We start from the raw sequence: 22,514 nt of genomic DNA, 5'->3' as shown, positions 1-22,514 counted from the left end.
TATTCTACTCTTTATCCGAAGACTATCATAAGAGTCACTCTAATTTTCCCTTACAACACAGACAATGTTAGAGACCAGCTCCTGCTAACAATTCAGACCATAATCAGATGGAGGGAAAAAAAAAACAAACCCAAAAAACCCCGAAAACACCCACACACCACACCAGAACAGGAAAAAAAGAAAGAAAAAAAAAAGAAATTCCTACCTTTATAATGTTGCAGTCAAAGAGAACATAAGCACATTAGCTGGGAAGAGGCATTACGCTCACTACTTTGACAAAGGTAAACACGCCCTATCTACAGAACTCTTTCAAATTCTTCAGAGACCCCACCCAGCAAAGCTGCACTTCAAGATTTCTGACTGAAGGCAATCCTGATGTCATGTGTATCTACCTGGTGAAACTCAGGAGTCATAACGCCAAGTGCCTTCCCTTGTGCTTGTTTCGACATAGTAGATGAAGAAATGTATGAAGTCACATGGTATTTTGTTGCACAGTGAGAATTCGTCTCAACTTATATTGCTCTATACACGCACGGGAGGATGCTGTGCCTGCTGATTGTGCTGAAAAGGAAGCCCCAAATGCATCACTTCACACTGACATTTTTAGATGCACTATTAGATGAAGTATGGGTTTTCAAATAAAGTTGGAGAAAGGTTGCTGCTCCTATTGGCCAGCCTCAGGAATACTTCCAGCCTCAATCAACTAGATGTTTTACAGAAAGTGTTCCAGTTACTCAGAAGATAAAAAGTGGGATTTTTGAAATTCCTAAAACAGAGGGAAACATACACTGACTGTATGTTTGGTTAGAGATACTATACAAACATGTAAATTTTACTTAACCCTATTTTTTTTTTATTTTTTTTTTAAATTCCATGACTAAGGAATAAGGCTGAAAGTCATTCCTCACCAGCTCTCCCCAATTTCAAATAAGTGACAGCATTCAGAAGCGTTGGCATTACTTAGCATTCTGGTGGGCAGGACACTTTAGTGTTGTTAGAGAGGAAAGAAAAAACCTCACTGACAAGCCAGGAGTGGAGAACCTCTTATTAGCCCATTCTTCCAGCTTGCAGTCAGCAAAGAGCAGCCCACAAAATAGGTACAGACATGTCAAAGTTGAACCAAAGTTTCACCTCGCCCAGCATACTGTCTCTGAAGGAAGCTAAGAGCAGATGGCTACAGAAGAGTGCACGAACAGAATAAACACAAAATAGTAACTGATGACACCCCCAACCTTCACTAATTTGAGGCTCTGACTTCCTAAACCACAGATGGTGTCTACATAAATAACACTGGAGAGGTTTCCCCCCGCAGCCTTAATTTCCACAACTCCTTTTGAGTATATGAAACTTTCATCATAATCCATAAGACTGCAATAAAAGAAGATGCGACCCAGGCAATATTTGGATCCTGCTCATTTATTTCCCTCCAGAGAAAACTTTGGTTTTGTTCATATAGCTTTTTTTTTTTTTTCTTTTAGAGGTATTATATTTTGCAGCTATTACAAGTCTTCAGTCTTTCCATAAAAGTGGGAGCAGTACTCAATAAACTGATGCACCAGAGAAATATTAAACATGAAGGATTATTTCAGAAAGGTAGTATTATGGCTTTGCTGTTGCTTAAATTATCTCCATGCTTTCCCACATCTGAACCACTAGCATGAACCAAGCAGAACATTTAGGAACACTCTGCCAATTAGCAAAGCCTAGAGCAAGCTGATTCACTTGGCTAATACTGTGCCAGTAATGTAATAGGTAATTGGCAGAAACACCTTTCTTATGCCTCAATCCACGATTTCTTCACTATTACACTAAATTGCAAAAAAAACATTTGTTTGACTGGAGCAAATGTGGAGCTGCTACAAATAATAAAATGGAAAAAAAATGTTTTTACATACTTCTTGAGGAGCATTTGTTAGGTAGCACTCACCACCTACGTAGGACTATCACATGATTAAATATATTGCATGGTAAATAACAAGCTAACCATACTCTCTTGATCAAAGCTGCCCACTGACCTTTCAATTATTGCTGCACTTTCACAGTACTTATCCTTCAGGTATCTTAAATTTGAATGCTGCAAAAAAACCCAAACAAAAATAAAAAGCCACCACCACCTTAGTCTGTAGGGCTCACTGAGGAGAAAAAAAAAAAACAAAACAAACCACCACCCTAGGTGTTACTACTCCTTACTTGCAGCATAACACGTACTCCATCATATAACAATTGAATATAACCAGATAAGAGGCACATATTTGACCCAAATAATTATTTGACATATCACTGGAAATTATGTATAAGTTTTTAGTGAAAACAATATTAGAACAAAACAAGAAAAAAAAAAATCACAAAATTAACTTCTTTCTGTTTTCCAGCCAGTTAAACACATATATTAAATTACAGTGAATCCACACAGTGGATGTGAGCTTTCACCTGAGCTTCTAAGCAGTTACATAAGAAAGATTATAGTACTAGTTAACTTTCTCAGTAGAGAAAACCCTCTTGGCAAATCTTTTGAGACTGTATTAAATCTTAAAACCTCTAGAATGAGAGCTGTTGTGTATGATGGCACCTGCAGGGGGAAGAAGAGAAAAAAACACCAACAAATCCCCAAACAAAAGGGTTTCTTTTATTTTCCTCTATTAAAAAAAAAATTAAAATTTGTCTGGGGAACCAACAGATAAATGTTCTAAACATACTGCCTATTAGTACCTAGTAATTTTTGCTGACTGATTATCTTCTCAATGGCGGACAGGTAATCAGATCTCAGTCACATCCATACACAGAGAAAAAGTAGGAATAAATTTGATCAATTTGATCAAATAATAATAATTTGGACTCAATTCTCTTTTCACCACCAGTGAAACCCATCTGCTTGCTATCTGGCATTCCTTCAAGATCAAGATAAAAAACCCTTGATATTCCTATACTTTCTGCTCCTCAAGAATCAATAAATATCTGAAAATGAATCATTCCAAGTCCCATGTTCAAGGACATCGATATCATAACTCATAATCTTGCAATCTGTCGTTTAAAAGCTAAGCTCCTCTTCTTCACATGAATTCATATCTTCTCCTAATATACCAACCTTCCCCTACATAAAAGGGATGAAGAAGTCCACTTAAAATCTCTCAAAAAGCTTTCTTCTCAGGACCTTTCTTGGTCTTCGAACTATGACCTGATCGATAATCCATACAGGGTTTTTAAGTAAGGAGAGATTCATTACTAATTAATAATGCCATCTGTCATAACTGAAGACTAGGTACCTGATTTTGAACAGAGCAAGCATTAAGGTAATAAATAGTTATCATATATGAATACCTCTGCAGGACTAAATCAGGAATACACACAATTTGAACACATAGGTTGAAATCTTCAAAATGCTTAAATCTTTTAAAATTATTGTTTCAGAACTTGGTTCCTGTGAATTTTAGTAAGAATTGGAAAACTCAATACTTTGAGAATCTGGCCCTTAATAACAAGAAGGAAGATGACAATTGGATAAAAAGAGGATGTCAGTGGTAATACTGGAAAGATAAAGACAGTGGAGGGAAGTGAAGGAACACTAACACACTCTACTGCTGACCCAAGCCACCATCACTTCACTAAAATGCAGAGAACAGGATTATTGATAGGCTTCAAATATGCCTTAGGAAAAAGGCTCCAGGAAAAGACAATGACATTCCCTGTGGACTGCTTTCTAACCGATTTCTCTCACACACTTAACAATTGAGGGATATAAATACCACAGTTATGATCTCTCTTTCAAGCTGTTACAAACTCTTGGCTGTATATCATTTAAATACTGAATATACAGTGTACCAATAAGCTTCCAGGACAGCAATTAAGAACACTCTCATATCCAGAGGCACAGCACAGAGGTGTATGTGTGATTTAACAAAGAATTCCTCTAGATACAGTTTGGTCAGCATTCTTTATGCAAAATCCTAGCCTGTTTTGTCTTTGAATTATTCTTGGTGAGATTTTTTTTCCCCCTTGATTTAGCATCAACCTGTCCATACTTGTCAAATTCACCTTTCTAATAACCAGAAACACTAGAGCAATTCAAGTATAACTGCATATCTATATAAGGTACTTTCACTACATATGTTCTAATATGTTTGAAAAGGTAAATTTAGCAAGAAGAGTAACTAGCTGCTCATGTTTATAGCGAGCAGTGTGTTAAAACATGTGTGCTACTCACAAAATCTTAGCAAGAAGAACTGCATCTAAAGATTGACTTCTATAGTTCACCCTTTCCACTCCAAACACAGCACTGCTAATTCACTCAAATAATACTCCCGGTGTGCTATTACCATCTTAAGATGCAGGAGACTAATACACAAAATCTTCTGGCTGCAACACTAGAGATTTAACAATTAGTCCAACCAATTCTTTCAGAGAGTTTTTTAATTCATTTCCAACAGTCCAAATAACATAGGATTAAAAAGATGCCTTGTTGATCCTTGGAGCTGGAAGCACTGGTTTAACAACTGTATGAAAATAAACCTCAACAATTTGTAGCACTTGCACATAAGACAACGCTGCAAATGTTGTTTGATTACATTACTAGAAGACTATTAGAGCATCAATCTTTATCCATCCACAGAGAACACAAGTGTAAAATAGGAGCATGTGCTTGGTGAAACTGAAAGGCAATCCCTTTGATGCTTCACACCCAGCAACTTCCCCCTCTGCATCAGCTCATAATTGAAAATTACAGAAAACACTGGCATCATACTGGTCAGTATTTTTAGCTTAGGTAAAGCAGCACTCCTTTAGAGGGACCAATATTCTGTTGAAGATGATCAGGTACTAGATACTCCCTTGAGGAGATAAATAATTAAAAAAAAAAACCAAAACTCATGGTTGAGTTTTACATTTGCTGCATAATGGATCTTTGCCTAATTCTCACAGCATTGTGGTGGCGTAGTGGTGTCAGCAGAAAGAGAACACCATTTCATACCTGATTTTCTTGAAGAATGTAAATACTATCAAGGAAGCCAAGTACTGCAGGTAAGTTTTCAGAAAGCATTAACTTTTTTGTTTCAGTTAAATCCCTACATGAAATAGCTATAAAAGGTCTGTAGTAACAAAATTATTTTAAGAGCTGACAAACTCCAAAAGATTACATTTGAAGATAAAGCTAGCAAGCAAAGGATGAACATTGTGAATGTAGAAATAAGTACACCAGATTTTGTAATTTGACAAATCGTTTTTACTTAATCAGTGCATGCTGTTTTGCAAAATAGGCTTCAAAATTTTATCCATTGTTTCCTATGCAGCTATTACTTCCTTCAAAGTAGCTATGGACATTTGGAAGCTCTTTGACGCTCCACAGAAAATCTTTCAGGTTTCAACTCTCTAGCACCAGGATGAAATGAGGCAGATTCTCGGACAACTATGATTAGCAGCTAGAACTCCTAACATAGTTTCAGGATATGTACATACAGAACTCCCCTACAACCTTTTAAGGAAGCCAATATTCAGCAGTGCATTTACTTTTGAGGTTGAGCGTGCTACTTTTTCCGAGCATTTCACATTTTTTTCGAATCTTCCCCCTGAAAAGACACCACTGACTGACAAAACTCATGTTTTGCAGCAGAGGTAAGTAGGAACCAGAAATAACTTAAGGATATTGCAATTCTCCATGCAAGCTTTTTACCACAAAATATATTGTTGTATTCCTTCCTTCCTTGCTGTATGAAAACCAAGCCAGCTTGTCTATTAAAGAGTGTCTCTGACAGTTATCAGCAGTAAATTCATTTAAAAAGACAATGACTTGGAAAAGCTTAAATACCCGAGATGTTTCTCAGCCAAGTCCATGTCCATGCCTGCTGTTGACCTAACAACCAAAAGACTGCCTATCATCCATTCTGACACATACAATTGGCTTCTAACAGGATTTCAGAGTGAACCAAGTAGCCTATAAGAGTTGTACAAAATACAACAAGATTTTACAAATTCATTTGGACAACTCTTCAAGGGAAAATACACAGAAGTAAAACTGTAATGACCACAGTATTTTCACTCCTACTGACACTGAAACACTGTGATAAATACTTGATACTGACATCAGACACCATCTCAGACTGACTTTGGAAAAAATTACAAACAATGCTTATCCTGCAGTGATAAACCAGGGAACAACCAAGGTTCCTTATTCCCAGCTTTACAAGATTATCATAAGTATAGAAATTCTCAGGGTTGACTTTTATTCTTGTATTACAGGATTAAAACTCGTATTACACGTCTTAAAACTACAGTGGAAAGCAGTCATAAAAATATTGGAGGAAATCCAGTTTGAAGAACCACAAGCATGGAACCACCTGGATTCAGCTGTAATTGCAATCAAGCTCTACAAATATTAAAGTTCAAAACTATTCTTTTTAAAAAGCACATACTGTAAGCAACTTCCAGTGCTAACTGCTTACCTCATTAAAGCATAATTTATTCTATTGATATTGAAGGTAAAACTCCTCAAAACAACTGCACAGACATAAATGGAGACTGTGGACATTTCAGGATAAGTCCTCTGACAGAAAACTATTCTCCAGACAGGTCACCTGGTTTGTTCTGTGTCTTGCTTTGAAATAATACAAGAAAAGTTGTTAGATATCAATATCCAAAGGTGAGGCACATCAACCTCTTAGTAATAACTGATCTACTTCCTAAGTTCAAATTTAACATTGGTAATAGGGTCTGCAGCTGAGCTAATTTGCTCTAGCAAATGAAATAACAGCTCTGCCTAAAAATTTTAGATAGTAAAAACTGAAGCAAAAAAACCCACAAAACAAAAACCAATCCCAAAACAAACCAACCCCCACAACCCCAACTTATATACTCAGCAATGGATTAAAATACAAGTTCTTTTGCAAGGTGTTTTCTTTGTGCTAGACTTTTTGAATATAGCCATAGAACCATAGCCATAGAACCACTAGCTACCTTCACTCCTCACACTCATTTTGCATGCAATAAAAAAAAGGTTGACTCACATCAGTTTTACTGTCTCGGGTCCTACAGTTCATAAATGGTAAAATATCAACACATTAAGCTATCTAGTTGCCAGATACAAACCACATTTACCCATTTTTACCACTAAAACGTTCTGAGAATTAAAACAATGGCTTTCTGAGAAGTGAAACATGTGGGAATGATCACTGCTAATAACCAACTGGGCACACAATCAACTTCATGCCTATAAGAATTAAATACAGTTGGATTGCAATTGGATTTGCTGTATTCAAAAATCAAAAGTTATGGCTCCTACACTTCTTGCTAAATGCTACACACTGTTCTGAGATGTCTAAACTTTTACTTCAAAAAAGTTTTTACAGTTGTTGTAATCACTGTCAAACAAGAAGACTAGCACTCAACAAAACTGAAATTATCTCTCCATTCTACCTTTCCCACACTGCTTATCTTATCAGTGTCTGAGAAGTACTGTTGTAATTTAGATACTTCCAACTAGCAAAGTATAGACTAAGAAATGCTGAACAATACTATGTTCAGTGAAAACAATGAAGTTACTCAGTTAAAATAAACTAGTCAGCAAAGGGTAGATTAAGAGTGAGGATAGTGGAAAGGATTTCACTGAAATGTAAGTACCTACCTAACTTTAAAATTGCGATATTGAGAAACTCTTGCTCAACTGCCTTGCTGAAGGCACTTCCTTTGTTTGAACCGAAAAGTTCCCAAGTTGTCTAGAGTTGCATCTTTGAACATGCCCAGAGACATTTCAGTCCTGACAGAAATGAGCAAGTCAGCATCTAGAGCATAACCAAATTCAAACAGTAAAGAGAAACCAGCATTATTCTGCCCTGGACAACTCAGAGGTTAGTTTTTAACTAAAATAACTATAAGCATGAATGGAAAAGTTTCCATTCATTGACATTCTCACCCACTCCTACACACAAAAGTTCTCAGGAAGAAACCAAAGCACAACAAACACACAGACTATTCAGATCTCCTACATGCCAGTGAAGGGGATCACTCTTTCCTATATAACTGCCAAGTGATTACAGCTGTCATCCTGAAAGAATAAGACTGAGATTCAAACCTTCCTGTCTGAGAATTCATACCATGTAAGTGTCTCTGGAGAGCACTGTAATTTCCAGCTAAATTATCCCATAAGCTTCACCTAGGTTTCTTCCCCTCCCAATAGTGTCGATTGACCAGTTCAGAGCTCAAGACTGATCTAGAAGACAGTCACAGAGATTGGGGGTCAGCCACCTGCTCCAGAGACTGTTTGTCTTAACTCAGTATGTATTTTAACACTAAGTAGCTATTTAAAAGGAAGACAGAACTTACTTGGCTCTCAATCGGAATAGGGCACTTACCTTCAAGAGATGATCCTAACAGGAAAACTGCTTCTTACAGTTCTGATGAGGTCTGAGATTTCTACAGTAGTCCCTGTCGTCAGTACTTTCCCATTGCCTAACACTTGTGAGATCATTACAAGCTGCATGTTAAGTATACCAACATTAGGTGGCTTCCTGCTAAATGCACACACTGGTTTGGATCCTGTTCTGAAATAACTTTCTCTAATAAGAATTCACTATCCATGTCACTGCACTGCAGACACTTATTTCTACTTATCTGTTTCTGATTTAATAAATCTATTAAGTATTTATTCTATACTTACATAAAATACATAATGGATGCAAGGAATTCTGTTGGAATTGCACTTCTGCATTACCTAAGCTTGATTTTAGATATAACGCTCCACTAAAATGTTCTATAAATAAGCAATATAGGCATCAGTATCATATATACCTTTCCTTTTAATTAAAAGAATATACCATAAAATACTGAAAAAAACTAAATTCAATTTTCAGTGAAATGTTAACACTGCTGATTAAATCAGGCAAACAGTAAAAGCTAAAAAAAGTACATCCTAGACATCAGTTAAGCACTTCAGCAAAGAAAAGCGTGGCATGGATTATTGTGATTGTCGCAGCACATCTGAATATCCACTTAGAGCAAAGCACCGGTGGCAGAACACAGAGTATAAACACCAAAACTGTCCCGAACTAAAATATTTTATTTAGCTCAACCTCTGAGCAGTCAAGCATTGCATTAACGCTGCACTGCTGTCCATAAATCACTACCAATCTGGCAATGACTTCTTATATAGAATGACATTAAGTATAATTGACAATACTTTAAGTATTTTATATTGTTGATATGCTTTCACATTAGTCTTTTATTATCAAATGTTGAATACCTAAGAATTAATCCTTATATACCATACACTGACATACATACCATGAATAAGCTTAGGACCCTAAGGTAATGGTTCATATCACTGAATTCAATTGCAGATATTTAAGGTGTCAACCAAAAACACGTTTATCCTGTTGCAAGGTAAATACGCTGACAGGTGCAAGAGGCATGAGCTTTAGAAGTCATTAATCTTATGGAAACATTCCCTAGTGGAGTAGTTAACAAAAAAATCACCAGAACACTTCTTTGGATTATTGTGGATTCACGTTCTTACTGATCTTCTCAACATGGCTCAGTAGCTTCAACAATGCAGACGGATTATATGGGAAAAGATTTCTTCTCTGCAACCTAGAAATAGCTTTTTGCAGTTCTTCCAAACATTTTGTTGATTTGTAAAGCATTGTCCTTAGGGGAATGACGTTATCCAAAGACGCTGTACAAGTCAAACAGGATAAGGTATTAGATCCCTTTTGTTTCAGAGGCAACACTTCACACTTAAGTGTATTCTGTTTATCATCTGTGTAGCTGCAAACAGTTTCCCTTATCCTCACCTCACCCTCATTATTTAAAGGCACCTGCTTTGTGTTTACCAAGCACTCTTTTCCACCTGATTCTAATTCGGAGTCTTCTGAGCTGTCATAATTAACAAGGCTTTGAAGAGAACCCAGCAGAGATGTACTATCGGTGCATATCAATGAGTTAGACTGGTTAGACTCAACAACTTCATTATCACCTTGCTCTGTTGTAAACACTAAGTAGCTGTGAGAAGCAGCCAAAGCTACCAGAGTCTGTGGTTCTGGTTCACAACAAGCATTTTGCAAACTCTCATCAGTCATACAGCTTTGTTTTTCTTGATGGGGTGGCTTGACAGAAGAAATTGATTGAAAACTGCCATCCTTGGTATCAAAACCATTACAGACATCTACAAACTGATGCCAGTCTTTGCTCAGAAGCTTTAAGTACCTTACCAAGTACTCCAGAAAGCAAGTTTCTGATGAAATCAGAAAATCTAGAAGTACTGTGGAATCAAATGCTATTTTTTCTAGAAAGAATAAAAAGATACAGTGAGGATTATATGCACTTGCATGTGTAAGGAAGTTCCAGGCTTCCTCCTCTTTTTGATTTAAGTTATCAGCAGCATTATGCCGTAACCTGAAAAGTAAATCATAAAATGGATTAAATTCAAAGGAAGTTTACAGGGTTTTTTTAAAAAACAGGTATGTCCAGAAAATGGTATTCCTGCTCAGTTTCAATTTTGTCAAAAAATAAAAACCAAAAAAGAAGCTTTTCCATTAGAATGAGAAAGAACAAAGGCAGGTGGGGCTAGGAGACTGGACAGTGTAGGAAGCCAAAGCACTTAAAGCAGGCCTTCTTAAACAGCACTCCTCCTTAGGAAACATTCTGGAATAAACAAAGTTACTTACAATACAGGAATTGTTATTTTAATATTTTTTGTAAACCTGAACATAGATTAACTTTCAGGATGCTAAGCACATTGGAAAAGAGCGGCCTACTTGTATTTTGGTGTCTAAGAAGAATTGTGTATATCTAAGATACTACTTGCAATATCTTCACATTGAAAGCTTGAGGGAGCTTTTATAAATTAGAATATCTTGTATGGTAATTTAAACAACAATGAAGCAGTGGATGTCCAGGACAAATTAATGAAGAACACATTTCAGTTGTTAGCAATCACAGTTTTTATCAACTAGCTAGACTTAACATGGTCCAATCCTTAGGAGGGCTACTTTGCTGCAAGTCCCTGAATTCATGAAGTTTAATTATAATACCTCATTCTTGCCAAAGTCTCAGTGTTGAAAGAAAACAGTTGCTTTTTATCTGTGTCTAACCACTAATTTAAATAGTGAAGTCAATTATTCTGAATTACAGTATATGATAAAATACTTACTAGGAGCTGTTGCACAACTCCCTCATTTCAGTCCAAAAACCACTTAAATTATCAGCAAAGTTCACTGCTCTTACACCACGTATTACTACATTGTCCTGAGGTTTGTTTCTTGTTTTTGTTATAAAAATATTTTTTCTTTATGGAAAAGTAATCAATGGAAATCTTATGTATATCACAATAACCTCACTAAATTACAATTCTTCATAGCTCTGTAAAATAAAATGTAAACTAACCTATCAAATTTTAAATAGATGAGTAATAAAGCTTTAGCAGCTTCCCACATATCATCATCTTGCTCTATGAAAATCAAGGAGACCCATTCACAGTGATGTACAACTGGGTGAAACTGTAGGGAAGCCTTCAGATGACTCCTCCAGAATATCAACAGCTGGGACATGGAACTCAGAAAGTCTCCTGAAAAAAAGAAGTAACCATGAATTTTGTTATACATTTTTTGTTACTAAACAACATACACTTTTATTTTTTAAATTAACAGTGTGTAACAGTTCATGAAAGCATTTATCATTCCTTAGCTCAACTGATGTAACACAGCATCAAATTTTATAGATTAGTTCTTGCTTCTTGGTACCAAAGAAATCAAGAAATATTTTGCAAAAAACCATAAGCAGTTATCCTATCTTAAATTCAACGTAAATGGCTACTCTATTATAAACTCTAAACATACTAATGTTTAGATGCCAATGTTAACAATTATAAGTAACCTGCAGAAAATTAATTTACTCATTAGGTACCGCACCCCCACCCCCCTGACAGATAAAGCTTAAGGACACAATTTATTCATCTAAACAGCATTCTTCATTTCCTTGGAGTTCAAGGAAGAATAATCAGAGGTGACCTGGAAAGGTTTGGGTACAACAGCATGAATCCTTTCACACCTAAGCTTGCAGACTAATGAACAAGATTATACCTCCAAATATTTGCATGTATCAGGAAACCTACAAAAATGTGACTATATTGACACAGCTGGGATTTATACTTTCCTTTAGTTCCCCAATTAGGTAGCTTCATCAGTACATCACAAACTAAAGAAAGGTGAATTATAATGAAGTCAATGCCACAGATGTAGCGATCCAATATGAGCAGTTTGCTGAAATTTCATCCCATATGAAATAATAATACAACTGTAATGTTTTGATAAGACTGAAGCAAACCCTCCCCAGTGTGATTCACTGTAGAAATTAACTGCAGTGATTTAAAGATGATGGGAATAAATTGTCATTTCTACAGTATGAAGTATACTAGTAGTATACTTGTAGTATAGCCATATTCTTTATAAAATAAATTCTGCATGGATGATGTAGGTTTTCGAGTACATACGGGATAAAGGTACATTTATGACATGGTCTAAAAATCCTTGCTGGAAGGATTAATGTAAGCAGTATTTTTCCTGCAAATCTTCATTTTTCCCCTCCCTCTAAACACTGCACTGCCATTTTAGTGCAATAGCTTATTCGTAAAAATAACTTCGTATTCATATGACAAACTCTTTCCCTTAAGTCAAGAAACTTACCTCTTCAATACTATCACATACTATAGTATGTACCATGTACATGTACTATGTAGTATGTATTACATAGCATGGTACTAGGTACCAGTTTTTTATGTAACAAGGCATACATTCAATGTTCGGAAAACAGTGAAAAACAGTTACATATATCTGTACCCCAAAGGTACTCCTTAAGTAATAACTCTAATGCTGCTTCAAGTACACTATAGCTTGAAAAGCACAGTTGCATCGTTTATATAAACAATGACTACTGCTTCTGAAAAATCTCCTGCAACATGGGAATCAATTTTACTTACCACATCATTATGTGGTTTTCCTTAATATTTGACTTTAAGATTTGCTTTTCCTCTTAGCAAATAATAGGAACAGCAAATTGTCTTTGTTATTAATAGTTACTATTCGGACTGAAATTCTTCCCTATAAATCAAAGCTATCTGGAAATTACTCTCAAAATTGAAATGAATTAAAGTTAAGCCACTGTAATTCATGTTCATAAAAACAGATAAGATCAACCAGTTTCCCGGAAGGGAAGTTAGCATATTAAAGCTTTTGGTGCTTGTTTTAACCACTTAATTTAATGTCACTAAAATAGAAGCACCATTCCTTTCAACTTGCAATTCCTCTTGACAGTTGGATCTGTATTTGAATCTAATTAAAGAACTTGGTTTTGTGTCATGAATCTGGGAAAGAAAGGAGAATTTTTTCTTTGAGAAAGAATTTTCATAGAGACAACCAACACAGATTTAACCTACATTTCTTCTGTTCACTTGTTCTTAGACAATCTCAGTCTCTGTACATTTTTCAGACAGTGGATCATAAGTAAAATATTCTCTATAATACTTAAAAAACTCTAAGAATGCAACTGGCATCACAAATATAACATCTTCCAAAACCTAGAAAAAGTGTCAGAAGCTGTTTTACATAAGTCTGTAGCTCTTTTGCACAGTCAGATGAATTAAAAGTTGATTTTATGATTGCTATGTAAGGTAGAAATATAAAAAGTAAAATAGTATTTACATCTAGAGCTTGTATTAAAATCCCTCAATAGATTTAAAATGCTATAAAATTTCATCCTTGTTTAAAGTAAAAATTATTTTTTACTTTTTTGCCACATCACCAATTGGCTGGCAATAAGGAACACCCATTCTCACTTGTATTTGAATAGAAACACTGCTCAGAACTGCCTTTCCATTTTTGCCGTGAAGCCTGTAATCCAGGGACAGCAAGAGTCTTTGATCTTAGGATTTGCACATCCACATTCACACAGCTTAGCATCAGAAGATGTGCATTATGTGCCTCTCAGAGGTAAAAAGGCAAGTGGGAAGATAGGATTCCAGGAGTGTGTCTCAGTCAAAAAGCCTCACCCCACCACTTCATTATAGCATAGGAGAAGACTACTAACTGGCTACCAGCTTGACACAGCAATGCATCCTCTCCCATCAGGAACACAAGTTTTACAGCATTCCCTTTGCCATCCCACTGCCTGCCTTGTGGCATAGCCCTAGCACAACAACCAGATCTGCTCTTCTGCTAATCTAATTAATCTGTTCAGTGGAACAAACATAGTCAAGTAAGCAGGTATGACATGTATGCCTCACACCTACTAATTCAAAGGACTAGACCTATAAGTCAGGGTGAAAAACACAACCACTATACTCTGTCCCATAATTTTCCTGTCTCTTACTTTATAGCTTCATTATTTTCACCTTTTCTACCACTGCTGGTTTTGCCCTATTACATTATTTGTCTGACAGTGATGCCTAGTACCTTCAACCAAAAGATCTACCTCCACATTAGAAAACAGGAAAGCGTTACCTGCAGTTCCTTTCAGTTCCCCACCCTCAACAGAGTAGATGCTTGTGCTATAGGCCCTCTTCTTTTCCAACTGGAGAAGAGCCTGGTGTTCCCAAGTCAGTTCAACTATTTCAAATATTAACACGTGTTCTTAACAGGAAGAGTTCTCAATCCCAAATGCAGCTGTTTCAAGCCCCCCATATTGCAGGGCTAAGGATAGGATAAAATACAACGAGACAACTAATTAGGCAGGAAACAGTGATAGCAGGTTTCCTGGGAGGGTCTTCTCTTTCTTCCCTCCCACCACCACTAATTCAGCTGAATTCTAATTACAGTCTTAATGAGCTGTGACTACAAAACCTGAAAGCTCTAAAACTCTTGCTTAGCAAACAAAACTAAAAAATACTGTTACCTTTGATTTCAGCTTCTGTAGCAGAGTTCTGAAACTTGAATTCCAGTGCTTTAAGCACAACCAGACTTAAGGCTCTGAGAACAGTTTGGTCAGTACCACCTTGAGTACCATCTCCAGGAACAGTCTCACTGCCTCCAAAGTAGCTGGCCTTTTCACTGAACGGGATCCGATTAAGCCAAGCCAAATTCACAACCTGCAGAACAGCATTACTCAGGGCAAGCATATCCTCATATAAAGATGGGTTTTGTAAGAACAGTGATCCACTTTTAGCATCTTCTCTAGACTTGTAAAGGACACATTTTTTAAGGAGCATAATTAACTTCTTCTTGATTAAATAGTGAATTGATGAGCTAATGAGTTTCAGGATGTAAGAAACTTTCAAAAACAATACTCTCTGGCATCTGAGTGGTAGTTCTAATTCAATTCTGGAAGCCAAAAGTGCTTCAAGCAGATCTATAAAACTGATCAAATTGTTTGCAGCTTCAGAATAAGGTGAAGTGTAGTGGTGACTGTCAAAATGATGGAACAGAATGGAATTATAAAATCCTTCAAGCACAGCATCAAGAGGAGCCAACAACTTCTTCAAAATACCTAGAGCAACAAGAAGAACATTACAGAGTTGGAGTGTAACACAGCTAAATCGTCAAAGAAGCAGAAAACAGATGATTGTGACTATTCTCAGTTTTTAAGCATGTTTAAACCGCTACATTTTTAAGAGTACTTTGTCACCCTCTTTATAATGAAGAAAATAGGTGTTCTTTAGACAAGCTGCTCCAGATGAGATTAAAAGGAACATTCCGACCCCTAGTGGGCACTCGTGTATCGAGAACTTCATAAAATTGCTACAGTACCTGTTTTGGTTAAAACTTCATCTTTCAGCATGTCCTTGATAATAGTTGTAAGAGTCCACAGACATTCTGCTACCTGGGTATTCACAGGGAATCCTGAAAGAGTCTTCAAACTAAAGGTGAGCCAGGTGACATTTAATGCGTTCTAAGAAAATTTGTTCAAAAACCAATCATGTATGCTTTACAATTGCTATGCACATTAAATTAAATCATAATACAATGATTGAAAATTGTACATTAAAAAGATTCAAATGTAGACATAGACAAAACACAGGCAGAAACTATATATCTGTCCAGTGCCTTTTAAGTATATAGTATTTAGAAACATGAAGTCACATATGCATGCAATAGAAATGACCTGTATTTTCCAGAAAGGGAAAACCAAACCTCCTAACGTTATGTGACCTACCCAAAACCAGATAATACTGTAGACAGACTATATCTGAATTCATAATTCCCAGACAACTTTGCAAGAAATATTACAAATATATTTCTGAGAAAAATCTAGTTCAGAGATGCTACTATGGAGGCTACAATATATATTCACCAAATATATAGCAAGTAAAAAAAAAACCTCAAGTAACTAGAATATTCAAACAAGAAAATACAGAACAGCATTTGATTAACTTTCAATAGGTTATTACCTATTTTTATCTACTGCATCACCTAACAGATATTAAATAACTGTAAAAATATTGATAGTCTACTTTATTGGTTTTTTTAAATACATGTATTGCAACCTTAAAGACAATATTTCTTGCCATCTAGACACATTTTTGCCTTAAAATAGTTTCATAGAATTCCAGATTTTTACATATAAAGGCATTCCACCTTGCATTACAAACTTCTGCTACACATCTGATCTCCTTTCTTTCTATACTCCATGCCCCTCCTAACACACTTGAAATACTCCTGTGGAATACTTATTACATATCCACCACTTACAACCCAAAGCCCCTTAAGACACACTTTATGGGAGAACTATCACACAGTATTATCTTGTATAACCTTCATGTTGTTCCTGATACTGGAGCCAAGCATACTTCAGCAAAAAAACACAACCTGTGTGGCGTTTTGTGGGGACTAACAAGAGTCTGTATGCCGAACATCAGCAGACTGCAGATGTGCCTTGCAGAAAGCTAGAGTAGAACAGACACACAGGCAACAGACAGAGGAAAGGAGCAGTTCTGATGTTGCTCTGTGGGTCTACTTATGAAAGGAGCCTCTTTATGAGCACTGTAAAATCTAAAAGTACTTCTACAGTGACTGCTTTTGTGCCACAGAAACACTACAAAAATCTTTGCTCTAGAGTGAAGTGGAACAACTTGAAGGCACATATTCACTAAGTCATTTTTTTAAGCTGTGAAAAGTTATGCCATACTCACCTCTTCCTTCAGCTGGAAATACACAAGAGATGCTAAACTTTTTGAAGCCATGTGAGATAACAGCTGATCACAACTACCAAGCAGACAAATCTGCAGACAGATAGAAAGAAAATGTATCTAAGGTATGTTCCTCCTCCCCCGCTTCACAAAAATCTTTCAGAAGTTTATGAAAGCTTACCAATTTTGAGTCAATTTTTGCCTCCTTCAGAAGAAGGACAAAGATCTCACAATACTTCTGTCTCGTATTGAATTCAATTTCCTGGGACTCTGCTTTAGCAACCATCATCTTGATCAAGGTTAACTGAAGAAGCATCACTTCTCGTGGACAGAATGAGGAGTTCACGTTTGCAAAGCTATTTGATGTATCATCTGTTGTAGGGACAACCGCATTCGACATATCAGCGTCCTGATGGCTCCTAATACCACCATTAGTAGATGGCAGATGCAGCCGATTACATGATTCATCTCTTCCTGGTGACTGCTCAACACACAGATTAAGTAAAGAGGTATAATGATGGCTTTCCTTTGCTAGCGGAATGCCTACCAGTATGTCCTTATACATCTGCTGCAGAAGAGAGATCTTCATTATGAGAACACTCAATATTCCCGAAAATGCTGTATGTCTTCACTGATGATTCACGGTCACCACAAATCAGCTTTGAAGTTATTTTTATCCAGTAAGAGAAAGAGAAGCACTATTAGGCGTTTCTCTTCTATGTTACCTAGAAATAAATATTTTGCTATTACTGAACTTAACAAATAACTAGAAAGATACAAAAGAACACGGTTTTAGAGTTAATATTACCATTATTAAACTTGTTTTGTAAATACAAATTCACTGTTTAAAAACAGTAAGAGTGATAGTTGCACAAAACCATCCCAGTGAGACATTAAAACGATACAAGATTTACCATGCCATGAAGAACTTTACAGTTCCAGTATTATACTACTGACAACAACATTAATTTGCTGAAACTATCAAAACCGAAGATGACTATTACTAGGGACTATTTCTGAAAGCTATGGGAACTTGGATCAAATCTTTCTCTACATTGCTAAAACTACTAAAATCTCATTTCTTTTGTGACAGATTCCTCCAAAAACAGGGACAAAGTTTCACCTGCAAATTTTCATCTGAACTGGCAATGTTCATTGCTCCACTAAGGCTGGATATGGCAACACTTCTCAAAAAAAAGAGAAAGCAAAGGACAAGTCTTGTCTTCCGCTGGACATAGGCTCAAGGTGAGTAGCGTGAATATACAGGAGGAGAGAACTGGGCTCTTAATTTTGTAAGGACGACCAAAGAATTCCCTTACATCTACATGTGCAGAACTCATTCTGATGACCTACATCTTGAAACCCAAAACAGGTTTTCAGATAATGCAAAGGACCAACAATGCCACAGAGCTGGTCAAAGGCCCAGTGACCGAGAAGTTTAAAATTACAAAATACTTAAAAAACAAAGTCTAAAACTTATTAAAAGTCAATAAGAATACCTAACCATATTTAGGAAAGGAATAAAAAAAAATATCTTTATCACCATGTCAATGGAACATATCTTTCCATTACAACACTGGAACATTCATTATAGCTTAAAAAGAAGTACTAAGAATTCAAATATCTCTTTAAAGTGTGAGCACCTAAGCACCCACAATTTTCTAACTGTTATGTAAAAGGCTAGACAGATATAGTATCTCCCCAGAAAACAAAAAGGATATACTTAAGAACATTATGGTTTCTTTTTCACCTATATTAAGAGTGATGCTAGTCTGTAATATTTATCTTTTTAGGACAGTTTTAACATGTTCTCTAACCAGAACTCTTTTTAATAAAAAACCCCAAACTCATTACCTTTATGTACTGTGAACTTAGGAGTGGGACTTACGTTGTTTACAGGAATTTTCTTTTTACATGCTTTTTGGATCTCCATCTTTAAGTCTGGCATAATCAACCAGGTAGACTTCCAGGTAGATTCCTGAAGCCATCTGTCTGTAGTTGGCTTTTATTTAAATGTTACATTTCCCCTTTCTTACCAACGGAAGAAAAGAGCTCAGTCTTCCAACTGTTAAGAAATTCTAAGGATCTCCCCATCTATGTATCAGTTATACCCGCACTTATCATGACACCAAATATTTGAAATTATTATTGCTTTTTAGCAGAATATTAGAAAACAATGGAACTATAAAATTCAGTATGTGAGGCATTTTTGGTTCAGTTTATAATCTTCACAAGTTTTTAAAACACTGTCAAACATTGAGAATTACACCTTCATTTTTAACTGCAACTGAAGTATACATTGACAAAATGGCTTCCCAAAGGTACAAAGGATTAGAGGTAGACCAAGATATGCTACCCAGACTCCTCACTTCTTCCACCATCCGGCAGTATTTCCTTCAGAAGCGAATCTAAAATTAGAGAATAAGAAGTTGCCTGCAGGGAGGGATCTACAATTCACTCTGGTGTGGCATTTTTAAAGACAACGTTGACCTGCAATGGCTGACCTGACAACTCCAAAATGTTATAGTATGTTCCTCACCTGACAAAGCTAAGAACCCTTCCCCCTTCCTTTCCCATATTCCACATTTTAGATGTTAAGAATAAATCTGATACTTCAGACAATAAATTCTTTTTTCGTTTACAGACTTTATTTGGAATTCTACTTGAGGTGGAAATTTATGACCTGAAACCTTGTAAAATTTCTTCTGAAATCACTCTGAATATTTTATATAGCTATTGTTCCTACCTTTGAGTTTTATTTCTTCCTAAATGAATACCTAATAAAAGTAAAACTATCTCAACACATTTACTTCTGTGTTCAAGATCAACCTGAATTATTGTCCTACATGGTAAATGAACAGACCCCTCCTGCACAAATTCCTAAGATACAGCAGGGTTGTTAAGGCAGAAGAGATTTAGAACTCCTCTAGGACATGCACTGTGAGATTTTACCTTTACCACATGATACTGGTTGTGCTTTCCCTGATTCTACCATAATACATTTATATTACACCATTAATTTGCAGAACACTTTCCAAAAACATCTATAAGATAGGTCTCACTCACACATGACAACAGTTCATGAACAGAAGTCATTAAAGGAAATGAAACGCAAGGGGGCTTATTTTGAAGAAATTTACTTCAAAGAGAGGGAGAATGTCAGACAACGACTAAATTTACTTCAGTCATGGTAAGAGAGCAGTGAAAAGCTTAAAGCTGAAAAGTAAAGAAAAGCAATCATATTCATACACAAGAAATGACAAACTCCAAACCTTACTTGTATTATTTATTTGAGTTATTCATGACAGCATCTAAAAACCAATTAAGGTAACGCCTCACAGTGCCAGACTCCTGCATAAACAATAGGAAACAGTTCTAAAAGCCTTATATATAGACTGATCAGGCAAAAGACAGAAAGGAAAACTATACAGAAAAAAACAAATAAATATTTTGTTACGTGTTATTTTCATGACTACTTTAGTTAGACTTTAAAATCAGAACCAAAGTCATGCAGCGCTGCAAACGAAATGAGAGAAGAAACTTGATGGAAAAGGAAACAAAGAACTGGAGATGAAAACTCAGAAGGCAGCTGAAGCCTGTAAGGTTTAAGGACCATCATAAACCAAGCAAGTGAAGCTCAAGTGGTTGCAAATGCCTTCAGAATATCCTAAATCAGAGTTATAAAATATCTATATTTCTACAAGGTGTGATTAGTAATTCAGCACAAAGTCATAGAAAGCATTGATTCGACTGGACTAACATTGTTGGTATCACATTTTACTTTTTTTTTTACTAACACAAATGGCTTATGATGACATACAATTACTCAGAGATATTAGTGAAGAGGCATGATTACAGAAAGCTATTGTCAAGTCCCTATAATAGTCTTTCCCTGTTACATATACACTATTAAATATTAATTGTATGAGTAGCAACTGGGAGGAAAAAAACCTATACAAAACACCCTATTTTCATTAAAAAATTAAATCAGATGAAGCAAAATAAAACCACAGTCCCTGACATTTGGGTATGACTCTGTAGGCTCCAGATCTCCTTACAATGCAATGGTTGAACCATTTAAGAAATAAAATGCACTTTGGACTACTTGTACCTGCAATGACTTTGTAGGCTCATCTCTCAATAAAGAATATGCTTCCGTCCAGTGCTGAAATACTGTAAGCATCTCCAAAATAATGTAATTTCCTCCCAGAGGTTGCAAATAACCTCTGCTGCGAGCTGTCCAATCCCTGACTGTTAATTTTGATACCTAAGCATGCCAGATGCTTTATCTGCTCTTCGGCAAGCATCTTTAGCCACCAGAGACAAGAAGAGACGGACCCGATCCGACCTCACTGGCCACTTATGGTACCTCTCACACTGGCCCTTCAGAAGGGCAAGCACTGGGTTGCTGGTGGGAAGACCCGCGACACTCCGCCCTGACAGGGAACGGAGGTGACAGGAGGACGTGTGTAATCACTGCCCCAAAACCAGCCGGCGCGCAGAGCCCCGCGCCGCCCCCCGGGCCTGCAGGCCCCCTTCCCCCTCACTCTCCTCCAGAAGGCCCCGTCAGCTTCCACGACCCCCCTCCAGCCGGCCTAAAGGCCGGCCGAGGCCTTCTGCGTCCCCGTTCCCCTCAGCGCTGCCTCCAGCCCCCTCCCGCCCCTCAACCGGCGGGGCTCCGCGCTCCTTCACCCACCCAGGCCAGGCCGGAGCGCCCTCAGCCTGCCCGCCGCCCCCTCGGCCCAACGGCCCCTAGCCCGCCCGCCGCCTCCTCCTCCTCCTCCTCCTCCTCCTCGCGCCCCGCGCCGCCGCGCCCCCGCCCCTTCCCCCCCGCCGCGACGAGACGGCTCCCTCCAGGCCCCGCCCCTCGCCCCCCCCGCCCCCAAACCTGGAAGCCCGCGGCCCCGCTTAGTCACCCCGAGCCGCCGCGCAAACAGGCCCTCCCCGTCCCCGTCCCCCGCCGCTAGGCAACCGCTGCTAGGCAACCGCTGCCACTCACCCGCCCTCAAGAGACAGGGCGCCGTAAGGCCCAACTCTCCTCCGTCCGAACGCCGGAACCGCCACCGCCGCAGCCGCCCCCTTTCCCCTCCCCTCCCCTGTCGCAAAGCCCTCCCCCTCCCCCGCGCCTTACGGCAAGGGGGACGAGCCACGGGCGGAGCCGCCGTCAGCCCGGCGCCCAATCAGACGTAGCGGCGGCTCGCAATTGGGGGCGGTCCCAGCGCGGCGCCAGCGGATTGGCGGCGGCGGAGGTCAATCCCTGCCCGCTGACCCCGGAGCGAGCCGAGGGGGGCGGTTCGGTGCAAAGTGTCCCCACACGGCTCGGCCCCCTCCCGCGGCCGGCCCCGCCGCTCCCCCCGCCCCGCCGCCGCCGCCAGTGCGGGGGGCGGCTGCGCACGGGCGCGCGCCGGCCCCCCCCCCC

General features: G+C 38.0%; 2 protein-coding genes across 13 annotated transcripts in view; both read right to left on the bottom strand.

Moving 5' to 3' along the window:
- CERS3 (ceramide synthase 3) overlaps positions 1-8,495 on the bottom strand; it is a 51,091-nt gene extending 42,596 nt beyond the window's left edge. For 2 of the 7 annotated variants that reach the window (XM_075044988.1, XM_075044991.1), the window contains exon 1: positions 206-554. Coding sequence is in view for 2 of the 7 variants with exons in the window: in XM_075044986.1 (XP_074901087.1) it covers positions 6,432-6,517 (86 nt within the window). In the remaining 5 variants the exon portion in view is untranslated. Of the gene's footprint in view, positions 1-205; positions 555-6,431; positions 6,584-7,609; positions 7,767-8,336 lie in introns of those variants that run through there. The other 5 variants (XM_075044986.1, XM_075044987.1, XM_075044992.1 and 2 more) reach the window with 5 other exon arrangements.
- Positions 8,496-8,775: 280 nt separating this feature from the next.
- LINS1 (lines homolog 1) lies at positions 8,776-22,165 on the bottom strand. 6 transcript variants are annotated; one of them, XM_075044983.1, is made up of 8 exons: positions 22,095-22,165; positions 18,984-19,503; positions 17,277-17,820; positions 17,099-17,188; positions 15,717-15,858; positions 14,866-15,456; positions 11,365-11,545; positions 8,776-10,374 (listed from the first exon to the last, which is right to left on the bottom strand). In XM_075044983.1, exons 3-8 carry the CDS (start codon positions 17,682-17,684, stop codon positions 9,474-9,476), a joined length of 2,313 nt encoding a protein of 770 aa, XP_074901084.1. In that variant the 5' UTR covers positions 17,685-17,820; positions 18,984-19,503; positions 22,095-22,165; the 3' UTR covers positions 8,776-9,473. The 6 variants fall into 6 exon arrangements, with proteins under 6 accessions (XP_074901084.1, XP_074901080.1, XP_074901083.1 ...); XM_075044979.1 differs by lacking the exon at positions 22,095-22,165 and adding an exon at positions 21,207-21,647 and having other exon boundaries at positions 18,984-20,446; XM_075044982.1 differs by lacking the exon at positions 18,984-19,503.
- Positions 22,166-22,514: the final 349 nt, after the last annotated feature.

This window comes from Buteo buteo, chromosome 13 (assembly GCF_964188355.1).
Source record: "Buteo buteo chromosome 13, bButBut1.hap1.1, whole genome shotgun sequence".
NCBI classification, from domain to species: domain Eukaryota; kingdom Metazoa; phylum Chordata; class Aves; order Accipitriformes; family Accipitridae; genus Buteo; species Buteo buteo.
The sequence above is the reverse complement of the archived record's forward strand: the minus strand, read 5'-3'. Positions and strand labels throughout refer to the sequence as shown.